General features: G+C 39.4%; 1 protein-coding gene across 4 annotated transcripts in view; it reads right to left on the bottom strand.

The window, feature by feature from the left end:
- Window positions 1-4,240: 4,240 nt before the first annotated feature.
- Window positions 4,241-15,326, bottom strand: part of plekha7b (pleckstrin homology domain containing, family A member 7b) — an 81,394-nt gene continuing 70,308 nt past the window's right edge. Inside the window, exons 19-29 of one of the 4 annotated variants that reach the window (XM_040011162.1) lie at window positions 15,142-15,253; window positions 14,747-14,949; window positions 13,315-13,506; window positions 13,115-13,232; window positions 12,930-13,021; window positions 12,506-12,724; window positions 10,593-10,823; window positions 9,485-9,618; window positions 7,815-7,963; window positions 6,125-6,262; window positions 4,241-4,906 (exon numbers count right to left, since the gene is read on the bottom strand). In XM_040011162.1, the coding sequence (XP_039867096.1) occupies window positions 6,138-6,262; window positions 7,815-7,963; window positions 9,485-9,618; window positions 10,593-10,823; window positions 12,506-12,724; window positions 12,930-13,021; window positions 13,115-13,232; window positions 13,315-13,506; window positions 14,747-14,949; window positions 15,142-15,253 (1,575 nt within the window). In that variant the 3' untranslated portion in view covers window positions 4,241-4,906; window positions 6,125-6,137. Of the gene's footprint in view, window positions 4,907-6,124; window positions 6,263-6,679; window positions 7,493-7,814; window positions 7,964-9,484; window positions 9,619-10,592; window positions 10,824-12,505; window positions 12,725-12,929; window positions 13,022-13,114; window positions 13,233-13,314; window positions 13,507-14,746; window positions 14,950-15,141; window positions 15,254-15,326 lie in introns of those variants that run through there. The other 3 variants (XM_040011163.1, XM_040011165.1, XM_040011166.1) reach the window with 3 other exon arrangements.

Raw genomic sequence — 15,326 nt, forward strand, 5'->3', positions numbered from 1 at the left:
TGCTTGTTGCAGTTATACGTAGATACACAGCAATTTTAAGCATTTGTTTAATATCTACACCCATGACGGGTGTATAAATGGGTAATATTTGCTTGATAATGTAGTATATAGCCCTATTTTTAATTAAAAAAAAAATCTAAACAGTGCCACCTTCATATAATCCTAATCCATTTTACATTTGCAGAAATGTGCAGACACGCCTTTGCTTTTCATTTTTAATGCACTTTGCAAGTAGTTGTGCATGCAGGTTTGGTGGTCTAGGTAAAAAGTAAATGCTGGTAGTTCTGCTCAGCTGTTACTTCCATGACACTGGGCGCAGTAAGTGACTCCAAAATGTCACAATAAATACAGTTTATTAAGTTTCTTTTCTATCTATTAATACAGTTTATATTTTGTGTTCTATAAAAAATGTAAATGTATGAGAAACTGTAAGATTTTCAGTGACTAAGACCCTTACATACCATTGGTTAGATGATCAGTTAAAAACGCCGACAAGGTTCAGCTGTAAGTGATCAGTGTCCGCGCAACCAACATAGCTTACTGAATGCCAGATATAGCAATTAACTCAAATGCTATTTGCATACATGCAAATGATCTATCCCAACTGGACTTGCAACGTGGGATGCTCTGTTCTCATTAGTTGACCCAAATCTCTTACTTGTAACTCTGGATTTCATCAAAGTTTAGTCAGGATCTAATATTTCCTTTCAAGTTAACAGCGAACCCCTGATAAATCATGTCGAAATAAGGAGTGCAACATGCCAGTTCTAATGATGTAGTGATGAGCGACATCATCACGCTGCCTGTGCCAACAACGCTACAAATGTACACATACAACAAATATAAACTCATGTACGATGGTCAGTGATGTGCGGTACTGTATATTTAAAGTTCTTGTGAACACGTTACCTGCACTGTCTTATTTGAGGTACAGTCAGAAATCCGGTTATGCGAGCGAGTATAACACAGATTACTCCGAAGAATTTAATTTTTCCACAGCTGTTATATATATATATCAATATAAAACACATTTTTCAAGCTGCAAAGTAAATGTCCTCGCATTTTAATGCTGATAGACTTATTAAAAAATTTTAAATAGTGATATGTCATGATCTTTTTGTTACGTAGCTCTGAAGATCCAAGATGCACAGCATTCTCACTGAATGCAGTAAATTTCACTTATTTAAGTGTGTATGTGTACATGGAGCTGCTAGACTAAAGACGAGGCCCAGGGGCATTTGGTTCATTTGCAAAGTAATTGCTTTTATGTACAAAAAACTCATTCACTGTAGGTATTGTAAAAGCTTTCCGTTTAGGGAAACATGAGATTAATTCATTGTTTAGCGTAACACAGCACCTTTTCAACATTCACTTAATGATTCATGTTGGAGGAATTGTGTTGTCTATAATAGGCCAATAAAGAAATGACTCAATACGTAATAAATATTTGTACCTCTCTGATGATCCCATCGTTTAAAAAAAAACATTAAAAAACTAACAAAGTAGCTTCAACATAAAACAATTCAAAAATAGGAATTGTTTTCTTTTTGGGGAAAGCTGGGCCAATGCGGTGCAGCATGAATGTTATTCAGCTTTCCCTCTATTCTTTTTATAGCGTGCACACACGTTGGGAAGAATATTCAGTGATTCCTAGCTCTTCAATTATTCAACAAATTCCATTTCTTACATATTAAAAAATGTACCGTATGTGGAACTTGAAAATGATAAAACAGCATAAAATACTATTTTGAAATCAAAGCACCTATTGCATGGGCTTTCTTGGTTTTGTATTTGTACAATTGGACTACAATCCGGATCCCCACAGTGTGCAAAGGAGGCACCAGCTGGGTTTTCCACTGTAGCCTAATTCTTATTCACTGTAACAATAATATTTATGTGATTGAAATAGGTATTACTGGGAATCGCAGGCGGATTTCTCCTTTCTTCTTCATGTCACAGGAAAACTATGAATATGTTACAAATGCATTGTGCACTGTAGTGAAGAACACAGACCTGAGAACAAGGTCAGACTGCTCAGCGTGGTGTCAAGAGGCTCTCTCTCTTTCAAGCAAAGGCCTTTAAAAAAAAAGCAACAAAAAGTCAAAGCCTTAACCTAATCAATGTCATCTGAAGAGCACTGTAAACACTTGCGCGAGGCTCTTTTATGCTTGGATTTTAAGTGAGACATTTTATTTTCTTGTATAAAAGCTACTCTCTAGCAAACATTTCTGTCAGGACGCTGAGCAGCGGTTTTTCTTCTTGTGGAAAAAAAAAAATCACTTCTGAAGCCAGTAAGTATTTAGTAAAGGATTAATGCGGGAGGCCTTGATTGCGTTTAACAGAACAGGACCCAATTAGCATAATAGGCCCTCTTTCATTCTCTTTGAAGTCCAGAGCATAGAATAACAAATGTATATGAACCGCCAGCCAAACGTCAATACATGGAAATGCCACAATCCTCGGTGGAGGGTCTTGGGTGAATTTTTTGCAAGAGGAGGGGAAAACATCCCATCTTATTGCAAAATAAGCAGAACAGTGGATGTGATTGGTCTTCTAGCCACCAGGGCCAGCGTGCTCTGTGGGGCCCTGATCCTGGAGGATCAAGATGGAAGCAGAAAGGATGTAGCTGCTGGAGGGTGGGGTGGGTAGGCGGGGGGTGCATCCCCTCTCTCTCTCAGGTGTTTTTAAAGCACACTGTGATGTGGATGAGTAAAAGTAATTACTCTCCAATTAAAGATAAAGATGTCACTTGGGAGGGAGCTGCAACACAAAGGCTCGCCATGCAGAGGAGGGCGAGGGCAAAGTGTGCGCATCACATCCTACGCAGCGGCTGCAGCGGGACGAGTCACGATAAATGTAACGTGATAAATATTTGTGCTGGAAACTGCAGTATTTGGTAATAACGGCGCAGTTGAGCTTTCCATTTAAAAACATATTCTCTGCATTATTTTTCCTTTTGAATCCGAAGTTCAACACATGCATTTCTCAGAGGTTTCTTTTACAATTGCAATGGAGACGTAGTTCATGATTTAAAGATATGAATTCTGTACTTCAGAATCCAGAGTTATTAGTATCCACCTTCTTGGTTGAAAATACACGGAATTAAAAATGCCCTTTTGAGATGGAAAAAGCTTTGAACTTAAGAAACATTTCAAGAAGCCTCTCTCTTTTTTTTTTGTATTGGAAGTTCACCTCCTTTGAGCATGCCATAGTTTGGTTCCCTTTTCAAATAATAGAATGAAGTTTAATAGGTCACGGCAATCAATGTGAAGGTTCAAAGAGAATCTTGGAGCGATGCAGGTATATTTTGTAATTTCCCTTTGTACATGATTTGAATAAAGATACAGTCAATAAACGGCATCAGTGAAATCAAATAAAGACCAAAGGCTCCTGTAGGTTAAAAGTTAAAGTCACAAAATGTGTTCGGTTCCTGCCGTTTGAGGTTCTCAAACGGGGGGAGAATAAACTGTCCATCACTGCAAGAACTTTTTTTAAGGTACCTCTTTCACATGTCAAAGGTAAAATCAGGTCTGAACTAGTTGTGGAGGAATACCAACATCCCACAGGAAACATCAGCTAAAACAACTTTAGTGTCTTCGGAGATGCTCTCTCTCTCTCGTACAGTGTGGCAGCTACTGTACAGAAGACTTTACAGCCATATTACAGCTTTGCCCCTGGTATTTCTGCAGTGGGCTGATTTGTTTGGGTGAACACACCACTGAGTTTTGATATTTGGTGTAACATCAAAAGGCGATGCCAGCTGTGCCACAAAGACCTGCGCCACTAATGCAGCAAGGGAAATGTTTCATAAGTCGTTTGCACTCATAAGCTCCAGATAATGTTGCGAGAAAAAAAGGATGGGGACACTGATGCACTTTCTCGTACTCAGTGGGAGTCTGCTTGAAAGCGCTGAAATGCTCTGTTTGGATTCAGGACACTGAATTCTGCACTAACCTACTGCGCTATTCTCCGCAGAGGCACAATCGAACATCACAGGGGCCCACTGTGTCAGGGTGCCTTAGCCTACTCTAGCAGACATTTGGGTATTTGTTATGTCTGGAGAAGTCGAGCGAAAACCGCGGTAGAGTTTTAAAGTTCCCTTGAAAAAAACCAAAGATTTTTACATTTTTTTTGTACGCAGTCTGAAGCTTGAGGCCATTGTACGTGGTGCTCGACTCATTCGAGCCAACCTCACAGAAATAAAATCAATGAAATGAACACATGTGCGACAAAGCAAATGTTGTGTTAATAACTTTAATATTCACATTTTTTTATAAACTTTCATTGCTCGACCTTCTCAAGTCACACAAAAAATATGTTCGAGGTTATTTTCATCCCGATGTAAGCAAAAATAAAATTTATTTTGGCAAGCCTAAAGGAGACTGGCAGTGCTACAAGTACATACATATGAGATTTCAAGTGGTTTGGTTTAAGAATATTATCTGAGTGTTGACAAAAATACTATCATCGTGACGCATTTAGTACCTTCTCGCTCTTCACATACCATTTGAGTTTTCCAGTTGCGATCACACTGCAAGAAGCAATTCAGTCGTGTCTTGAAAATATGATACAGTGCACAGTTAAAAGTGCGATAACTTGTAGAAAATGTCATTTTACTATTATGAGATTAACATTTTTTTTTAGACATTTCCATATTTGATAAGCACAGCCGCACCCACAGCGAAGTCCTCAGGTTTTCTATAGAAAGTTGCTTTCAGCAGCTTTGAAACACCTCAGTTAGTTGTTGCTGCATACATCTCAGAGAGCAAGTTCAAGGCGTCGCTACCGTTTTTCTGTTGCTGCATATAAAAATGTCCCGAATCAAACAAAAATCCTCTTTGCTTTGAAAACCCAGTGGATTGTTGTCAGTGTGAAATAGCACCTCAGTGTCCAGAAATTGCTTGAGCTGGGAAGTGATGAGAGAGAGGAAAGAGTAAGCACAAGGAAAGTAAATATCATAAACACAATAAAAACAAAAAACTACAAAATTGGATAAAGTAACAGTGTGTTTCAGTTTTTTATGTTGGGGTGGGGTTACTTAACAGTCCCTTCTTAAAAAGTAGCTTTGTAAAGATATAACATACCTGCACATTATTAAAGGGCAGTTAGAGGCCAATCATTAAAGGTATTATCAGACAGAGATAATAACAGGGCCTTCACCGCGGTGCATGCATAACTTCATGCTGCCCAACATGCAGATTAAAACTAACATGCAAAATGTTACATGCGAGGGGTTTTTGTGAAGAAACAAGTGCCGTGCATGTAATATTCTTAACTTTCACAACCCGACTGCGCATTAAAGCTCACCTCCGAAAGCAAACCCAGAATATAAAGAAAGCATGCAGCGACATGAGTAGATAGTATCTCACATCCACATTGTGCAGTTCTGAAAAGAAACTATTCCACGCTTTCAGAGCCACATGAATGCTGCATTGCTCTGCAAGTTAAAGTTCATATACGTGTTTGTTATTGCGAGTGTTCGTTTACTGTTTTGGGATCTGATTATTTTACGTGCGTCTATTTGTCAAAAGACGGCTGATATGGTTAGTACAGGAAAAATAACTTTAAACAGGAAATAGCATTAAAATATCTGTGGCATCAAGTACGGGGTGATGGACAGAAGTTTTATTTATTTTTTAATAAAGCAGTGAAATGACACGAGCTTTATTTGTGCATTTACAGTAACAACAGTGATATGTAGATTTTCTTCTGCCAGGCTACAGATGGGGAGCTAATTGGTGCTGAGGAATGCAGCTGTGCTGACTGCTGAACTGTCAAGGTGCTAAATCAAAAGGTGTCTCTTTTGTTAATTATACACAATGCTACAAACAGTCGTGTTCGTTTGAGCCCTTTCTTTGCACAGCCATCCATAAATATTTTGGCAGTGGTACAAAAAAAAAATTTACACACAATTATCACAGTGGGATGAGCAGACTGCCTGCAGATGTTTGTTTTGATTATAATGGGAGCAGAGGCAGGGCTTCCCTAACCTAGAGGAGATGTGTTTCCGACAATCACGACGGCGCGGTGAGCATGCGGCGAGGTGCGAAGCACGCAAGAACACCTTGTTTTGGGGGAATTAGCAAGAAGCATTAGCACCGCAAAGCATGCACTTAGGCCTTACTTCATGTTTCTGACTAGACAAATGTGTAGTGAATTCCGTTGTTCAGAGGAGAAGGAGGCGCCAGAGAAACGGGAGGAAGAGGAGGAGGTGGAGGAGGGGGTGGGGGAGGAGGTGTTAGGACGTTAACCTGTGGAGGAACTATGGAGAGAGGGCAAGAGGGGGGGAAAAGAGAGAAGGAACATTTGTTGTTAGAAGCCAAAAGAGTGAAATAGTTTCATATTCATGTTTTCCTGAAAAGAAATTTAAGCATGAAACTTTTTAACTGTACTTACAGTTTCTATGTTGTGCATCTATTACACTCGGGATGGGAAATATGGATTAGTCCAATGACACTGCTTATGGTTTTTTATTATATTGGTCTTCTTAAATGTTAAAAAGATTTTTCGATAAAATTGGATCAGTTTTGGGGAAAATTTTAGTCATTTCAAACAGCACTTAAACAAATTAATAGTGCATTTTTTAAACAATAGTGAATACATGCATGTATATATACATATACATATCACCCAACTTCAATAGCAATGAAGTATACTAAAGAAATCTGAAAATGTAGATGTAAATGCAAATGTAAAAAAACGTTTTTTAATAGGTCATCATAACCTGATTAGGACTGGTTAATATTCATTTTTAATTAATCTGCTTATATACAAAAAAACAAGAGGCACTGAACACGAAGATAATTTTGTAGCTCATTAATCATTTCCCTGTACAAAATTACAGATTTGACGAGATCCAATGAATACAAAGAATTTAAAAAAATCCAACAATGAAAACACCTTTGCAATAAATACCACACATATGGGATATTGCAGCGACGGATATTCCTGCTTTTATGCTGGAGTTACTGATGTCTCTCATGCATAATACTATGGAAAAGACTCTTCTTTTAATTCAAGGATTTGAAAGTGCACCAACATACCTCACTTTAACACCAAAGGAAGAGAAAGTCATTGATTCAGTCTCCACTGACAAGATGCCACCAGTTATATTCTCTGGCATTTCTCTATGCTGGAAATAATGTTATAATTGTTGACTTTGCTTCACTGTGCATATTAAACTTCCTCACACGCTGACAGCTTGAGTCTTACCGTGTGTGACAGATATATATGTGTGTGCATAGGTGTGTGTGTGTGTGTGCGTGCGAGGCAGGCAGACTGACAATCTGCTGCAGCTACAGTGAAAATTAACTCGCCTGTCTGCTGTAGAGTATGAAAGAGATGAGATGTGGGCGCAGTGTCTTTTATGCAGGTTCAGAGCTACGTTCAAAGCGGCAGCAACAGTATGCAGATGTGGAGTAGAGTTTGACTGGGTCATTGATCAGATCACAAAATGGCCTCATCAAGCGATTCCTCCCCAGCCTAAAAGATCCTACATGGATTGCAATTAGAGACTATCTTAGATCCTAGTAAGGAATAACGTTCACTTATTAGGAAATGAACAGCCTTATTGCTTGACTCTGCACCTTACGCCCCTCCTCATCAATCCAGGATTCTTGAAAGACTGCTTCCCTCTCTCTTTATCCCTTCTTCAACAAAAATATGTCAATATGATCCCAGAAGGAATTCCACTCAAGCCGTCAGCTTGAGTGGAATTATTATTTTTTTCAGCATTTTTTTTTTTTTTGCAATGATTTTTCACACTCACGGTTCAAATAGGCAGATAATGGTTTCAAATTAGGTGAGAGACCAACCTGCAACAAGTTTGCTCTTGAGCGAAGCCTCTGAGGCGAGAGCGTAGGACATGGTGATGATCCGCTCCTGTTCCTGCAGAGCTGAGTCGAGCGCCACTGGCACCTCTTCTGGCTTCTCCGCAGACACCGCTGGTGCTAGGTTTTGCACACTGTAAAAGAAAAGAATGAAAACAACAAATGAACAAGAATCTCACACACCATAGAAATGTGGAAGGACCCTAGAGGGAGGTCAAAAAGAAGCCTGAGATATACCAAACTGTCCAAAAGTCTTAGGCACCCCTCATTTCTTTATATTTTGCTAGGAATATGAGCAATAGGTGCTGTGACCTAATCAAACATGATTTTATGAATGAAGATATTCAAAGCTCCTGCTTGGATGTCGGTTGACTTTTGTCCCATTCTCTAGATCACTGCTTCAGTAAAGCTGAAGCTCTGTGGAGGCCAATCCATGACTGATGATGCCATCAGTCACCAATCATGCTTTTACTGCACTGACAGTGTGTTTGGGATCACTGTCATGCTCGAAAATAAAGAAATTACAAATCAGATGCTTTCCAGATGGTAGAATCATGGTGAATCAAAATCTGATGGTTCTTTTCTGATTGACATTTCCATCTAATTGAATAAAATCCTCACCAACACTGCCTGAAATACAGCTTCACATCATGACAGAGCCTCCACTGTGTTTTACACGCACTCACTTTTGTAAATCTCAAAGTTTGTACCTTGCATATGGTGGAGTAGGATGTGAAACAAAAATTTCAAATTTGAATCAATCTCCCTATAATACCTGTTGTTTCTGGGTTTCAGTCCAGTTCTTGTGTAACTTGGCATACCTCAGTCTTTTCTTCCTCTTTCCCTTCCTTAGGAATGACTTCCTGATGGATTGAAAGGACATATGCATCTATCCTGTGTCAGGTATTTGATGGATTTTTTCCCCCTTTTTCTTAACGGTATGACTTTCAGATACTGTTATTCTGCTGTAGATAGCTTTTTAGTTCTGCCAATGCATCTTAAATGTTTTAAGGACACTCTGTGCAACATGCATGATATGCATACCTTGGCTAATAATTCTTTGGGAATTACCTTGTTGGTGCAAGAACACTTTTTTATGACACTCAGACTGTGTTATCTGTGGCATTTTTGCAGATTCTATTAAATAAATGAGAATAAATTAGGCTGCTAGTAACAAAGCACCTAAAGATACAATTTAAAAATGTGTCTTCCAAAGTTGTTATGTGTAGAAACAAAACTGAATAATACCTTGAGTTAGGTTGCTTTAAAAAAATATTTGATTCATATACATCAGTGTTAAATGGCCTAACAAACAAAAAACACATCTTTTTACAAATGGTGAGGTACAAAGACTTCACTGAAAATGAGTAAAAACGCAGCCAGTCTGCAAAGAAAAACTTTGAAAGAAAGGCTGTTTGTTGCTCAAGATCCTTAAAAAAAATTACAAGAAAGCCTGAATCCTAGGGTCCAAAATATAAAGAAATTAGGGGTGACTCAATGCTTTTTTTTACAGTCCTATAGTCCAGAATCTTCAGGGCCTTGAAACTGATTGCATTTGCTTGACTAGTAGTATGGAAACACTACTCTCCTAAAACATCAGAGTTGAGTAACACTCCAATGTAACTTCAGGGTTTATTTAGTTACACTTCATCTACCTGGACTTTGCCAAGATGCTTTTGATGCGCTCCACCTTACGGTGACGCTCCTCCACTTCTTGAGGACTGAGTGGCTCCTCAGGCTCCGAGTCCACATAGCGCTCTGGAATCGACACTTTCTGAGGTTTGGACAGCTAGAACACAGATGCAGTGTGTGAATTAAGATGTTTGCCACTTTATTGTGATCTCTACTGTGAGGTCAAAAATGATATACGAGTTCACTACGCAAGTTGAAGATTTGTAATCCTGAAAATGATCAAATAAGCATAGGACAAACTGTAATAAAATATGGAGACTAAATATGCAGAGATGTGCCCTGAAGTATCTTTAAAATGCTATTTTCATTTTAGTACAGGCAGAAAGTTTCAGGACTTGTATAGCTTCACACAATGACGTTTATCTGTCGCATACTATTGCATACTTTATAGCCAGCATCCAGCATAACCCTAACCCTATAGCTCATTTCTTCAATACCTATGTAGAAACAGTGCTGCAATACTTTCTGATGCTTTTCACATAATTTCAGCAGCAAGTTCGGCAGCCAGTCTAATCAGGCTGCCTCAGGACAGCATTGTGTAGGAAATTATTAATTATGTGCCACGTTTGCTGGTGCAGGTGCTGTTTATCTGTTGCTCATTTTAACATATTCTTTAAACATGATAAAACCTTTCAGTATGTGCCTTTTAGGGATTCATCAAAATATCTGTTGTGCCCCATTTGATACAGTTAGGTATTTTTAAAATCAAGTTTATTTTATTTTCCTCAAAAATGGGAGAGAAATACCAAGAAAAAGTAAACAAACAGAAAAAAAATGTCATCTGAGAATTTAAAGATCAGCAGCACAATCCACGAAATCCAATCCATGAGAATATTAAAAAAAAAGCTTGGTTGTGGCGCCTCCCATCATTTTAAATATTCCTTCTGTAAATATTTCTTTTTATTCACTTTCAGTATTCATTTTATAAAAGAAAAACTCCTTTTTGGGGTGAGTAGCCTCCTCTTTAACGTTCAGTGCACTGTTTTCCCCCTTTCATGTTATTCCTATGTTGACATTTTTCCTAGTCAGCTGTATTTCTAATTTTAAAAAAAAAGAAAGAAAAAAAAATACCTCTTTGTTAAGGTCCAGGTCATAGTCCAGAGGTTCCAGGTCAACCTCATGGGTGGGAGGGGGGGTTGTGGCCGTGGAGCGGAAGGTCAGCCATTCATCCGAATGCGAGCGGGGTCTCTCTTTGTGCTCGGGAGGTCTTTCCTCCCCCTGGACACTCCTAACTCCCTGAGCCTCCTCCCCCTGAACTGCCCTCTCGAGTAACTGCAGGTCAAACTCCTGCTCTCTCTTCCACTGGACAACGCACACAGGAAAAATGTAGACTGTGAAACAAAGGACAGGGTGCTGCCACCAAGTTTTCTTGACTAAAAGAAAAAGTGAAACTTCCTTCACTTGCCTTCGTGGTTATATTCATGGCACACATGCTCGTCCTATTCCTAACATGATATTAAAGATTGCAGAGGGTTTTTACTTGCAATGTACAATGTCCAAATGTGTATGTGTGTGTGTGTGTGTACAAGTGTGAAAAGGTAAAAAAAAAGAGGGCACATGCATAAATGAGTATGCATGCTGATATGAAAGATCTCAAAACACAGCATGCTAGAACTCTACAAGTGTGACAAGAACACAGCACTTCACTCAAACTGATGACAAATTCAACAAACATAAGAAAGTTATACATGTTTACAGAAAAAAAATGCAATAAATTAAAAAAAACATGCCAATGACTTCTTTAGAAAATATTTTTTATTTTTTGCAGTCACATTTGTAAAAGGAAGGATTCCTCTAGCCAACAGTAATTAGCAGATAAAACACTGAGCACATGATGCAATCACCTAACTCACTGTATGCTGCGATATGTAATGTGCTGTTAGTATCAGTACATCAGCATTGCCCAGGAAAAGTGTTAAATGGGACAAGAGTTGGTCCCAATCTATAAAACATATGATTTCAGTTTTATCTTCATTTAAATTTAAAACAAACAAAAAAAAAAAAAATCAGGTGAGAAAAATGGTGCGATGACATTGACAAGAGTGGGCTTAAGAATGTAATGCTCAGTGTACGTAAATGTTTTGGTCAGTAGAATATAAGTAGGCACTTTCCTTCTCTCTGCCTCACACACACACACACACACACACACACACATGCAGACACACATATATGGACAGCAACAGCATGGACACATGGAAGAGCTGGCTTTAATATCTACACGAGGAGAGACAAGACGGCTGCTATGTGACAACACAAAACACTTCAACGGGTTAGAAATCAATGTGGTAGGATAGTGTTGATGTGAAAGAAAAATGAACAGGTCAGTGAGGAAGGGTGAGAAATGATGGATAAAGCAAAGTTAGAATCCATAGCAGAGAAAAGGGAGAAATACAGTGACTGAGGTCATTAATATGTTATATGTTTTATAGCCAAGATCTCATCTTGTAAAGATTTTGAAAAAGAAAAAAAAATCATCACTATTTAATGTAAATGTTATTATCTGCACCTCATAATGAACACTTAAACAGTTATATATGTGTGCTACTTTTAATGCTGCAGTTTGTTGTAGACCAGAAACGTATCTCCTTATCTGTATAGGTCTTTTTTACCGAAAGGCATTTAGGACAAGCACACCAGAAAGGCACTTGGAGACCACATTCTCCTCCTAAGTCATAATATTTTTTTCTTAAAGGGATCCAAGTCTGCAACTCAACTGAATGGGTTCTTTAGGCCAAATGACTTTGGCGAAAAAGACCTACTGAAGCCTGAAAACAACACGTGCTGAATAAGCACAGATAGAGCCACACAGTGAAATGCCATACCGCACTAACTTAATAGTTTAATATAAACTTGGTAACAAGAGAAGCAGAGACGAGACCCACTGCACTCAACACAGGCATGCATTACTGCTGTAGACCGCCACTCTCAGTTTGGTTGTCGTCGTGCGTGAGAGTGTGACGTGTGATGCTGCTCTAGTAACATACTGATCCCAAGTCTGCTGAAAGTGGGCGTGAGGATGATGTGCGTGACGACGAAGCGGCGTGGCGGTCTCCGTGACTCAGGGTGCGTTTGCGCTGGCGGACGAGGGCCTTCTGGTGCCTCTTCATCCTCTCCAGCTGCTCATCAGCGCTCATCTTCCCCCTCTGCTGCTGCTGCGCCGGGTCCACAGCGTACAGACGCTCCAAGGCACTTTTTGGTCTCTCCTGAGACGAGTGGGAAGAGAGAAAGATGATAACAAGAGCAAACACGTGGCAGACTTTAGACTGGTGGAAATATGACTAAAATAGCATTTTTTAATTATACAGTGCTGTTAAATTGCTTTTAAAATGCTTGATTAAGTCTTATTAATATTATAAATGAATATAATCTGGGGTTGGAGTGACATGTTCACTCTGTTGTTACCCCCACCTTTATGCCAACTGCTGACGTTGCTCTTCGGAGGGTAACGTATGAGGAGATGCTCGAAGACTGATTTAACCTAAGTGAAGATCCGCCCGTTCCTGAGGGGAAGACCACAGATATTACAAGTCTGTTCTCGTCTTCACAATATTCTAAAGCATTTTGGCGGGATGAACTGACTGTTATCTATGTACCTCTGCTCGGTAATGTCTTGTAACCTCCGTCATGCCCAGGTGTTACAACACTAATGTGACTGGAGCCATCACCAGCTCCCATGAGTTCTGGATCACTCAGGAAAGGCCTGAGTTCCACCTGACATATACGAGTGGATTTAGATTAGAAACAACATGACATCAAAAATGCAAACACAGCAATACACACAAGCTCTGCGTACCTTGCCGTCCCCGTTTGTGTACTGCCCAGTCTCTCGGTCCCTTTTACGTTCGTCTGACTGACGTTTGAGGCCACGTACAGAGGTGTGTCTGATGACTGTTGTCTCCCGGGGCAAGGGAGGCACAGCGGGGGGATGCTCATCGGGACTGTAGAGCTGAGGTAGAGGAGGTCTGGGAGGCACATCTTCCTCATTCTGCGCACAGAATAAATGTGAACCACTGAAAACAACTGAAGAAAGACTCTAGCCTTGCAAGGACCCCGAATACCAAGATGAAGAGTTCCTGAGCAGTTATTTAGATTAAGAAATGAAGATAATACATTTCCAAAACGTTTAAACTTTGAAATACACATTAATTATTTTTCTGCACTTAATAATCCATCAATTTTCTTGACTGCTTATCCAGCTAGTGTCACTGCAGCTTATTCCAGCTGAGATTAGGTGAGGGAGGCAGTACACCTTGGACTCAGGGCACAGATTCAAAAAAATTAACCTAACCTAGAATTTTTTTTCGACTGTGGAAGGAAACCAGGGAAAACTGACCAAATCCACAGACTTCAAGCCTAAACCATAATACAAAGTTTGCATTTGGTCACAATTTGGTAAGCAGCAATTTTCAAAATTGTTATATGATTGCAACATAAGCACGTGGCAATTTTTCTTTAAGATTCCAGTAACACTACAGACAACACCTGTGATGTTATGCACAGTTTGAATAACTATAATTAGATTAAATATAATAGTTTTTAACAGTTTTGGAAATTTTGTCACAAATGTAATATATCTAAGTTTATCTGGTAATGTTGATTAAATGGGGCTCAGTGTTACTTTTATACATTTGTCTTGCACAATTTAAAAAGCAAATTGAGAAAATTACATCTTAGCTTATCTTACAATAAATTATTCAAAAACACCAAACACTGAGGTTACAGCCCTAACTGCATTTTTCTTGTTCCATTCCAGCTGGGCGTACTTGAATTGAACTGAAAGCCTTTATTGTCATTATACATAGTATAACGAGATTAAAACAGCTCTATAAAAGTGAACTGAATGTCATCTTCTTAACTCACTCAGTTTGTTTTATGCAAAGATGCATGAGCACCAGCAAAAATGTTTACTTACATTTATTACTTGGCTAACTAGTGGCCGAATAAGGTAAATATTCACTTTTTTTCTTGGACTTTTGGACATTATTTCACATTTCTCTATTTCCTGACACTTCATTCAGTTCATTGATCAACAGGGGTAAATAGACTCATTTTAAGGAAAGTGCTAATGGCTTGTTGAAAACCTCCAACTAGAAAAAAGGGAAGTTGAAAATCACAGACTGCAAAATGCACTTCTGTGTATTTAACCAACCAAAGCTGAACACACAATTGCAGAGAGCACATGATTAAACAAACCAACACAAACCAGCTTAAGTTTACTCACTCACCCACTTAGGCCCACTGATGACAGCTGTAGAATGGTGTAATGGCTGCTGGCTGAGACTAGAGGAAAGGGTGGGGGTGTGGCTACTGGGACTGAGGTGGGGGCTGTGCTGCTGCTGCTGCTGGGACAATCTCATCTCCATAGCAGACGCGCTCCCAGACACAGAAGGCACTGATGACACTGACACCGAAGGCACAAATTTCCTCTCTGGGGAATATGATGCGCATGATCACATGACAATAATATACACATGCTGTAAAGACAGCACTTTTTGTTTCCTATGGGAAACGTTCAAGGGATTGGTAACAAAAATATGACTGCAGACTTTAATGAGAAGATACAGTCGCAGGTCCACAGCGATTTGCTTTGTAGACATGGAACCTATAGCGCTTGCCTCACCTGGGTTGGTAACAGAGGAGATGGTGACTTTGTAGTTGGCTTTACTGCTGCTGAGACCTGCGATAACATCCTCAATCCTCCAAAGCTCCTTTCTGATCTGGACCTTCTCTTGCTGCTCACATAGAAACACAGAACCACACACACACACACAGACACATACAGACACATTTTCATATTTTACAGAT

The sequence above is a fragment of the Simochromis diagramma genome, unplaced genomic scaffold (assembly GCF_900408965.1).
Source record: "Simochromis diagramma unplaced genomic scaffold, fSimDia1.1 OVJJ01000603.1, whole genome shotgun sequence".
Classification (NCBI taxonomy): domain Eukaryota; kingdom Metazoa; phylum Chordata; class Actinopteri; order Cichliformes; family Cichlidae; genus Simochromis; species Simochromis diagramma.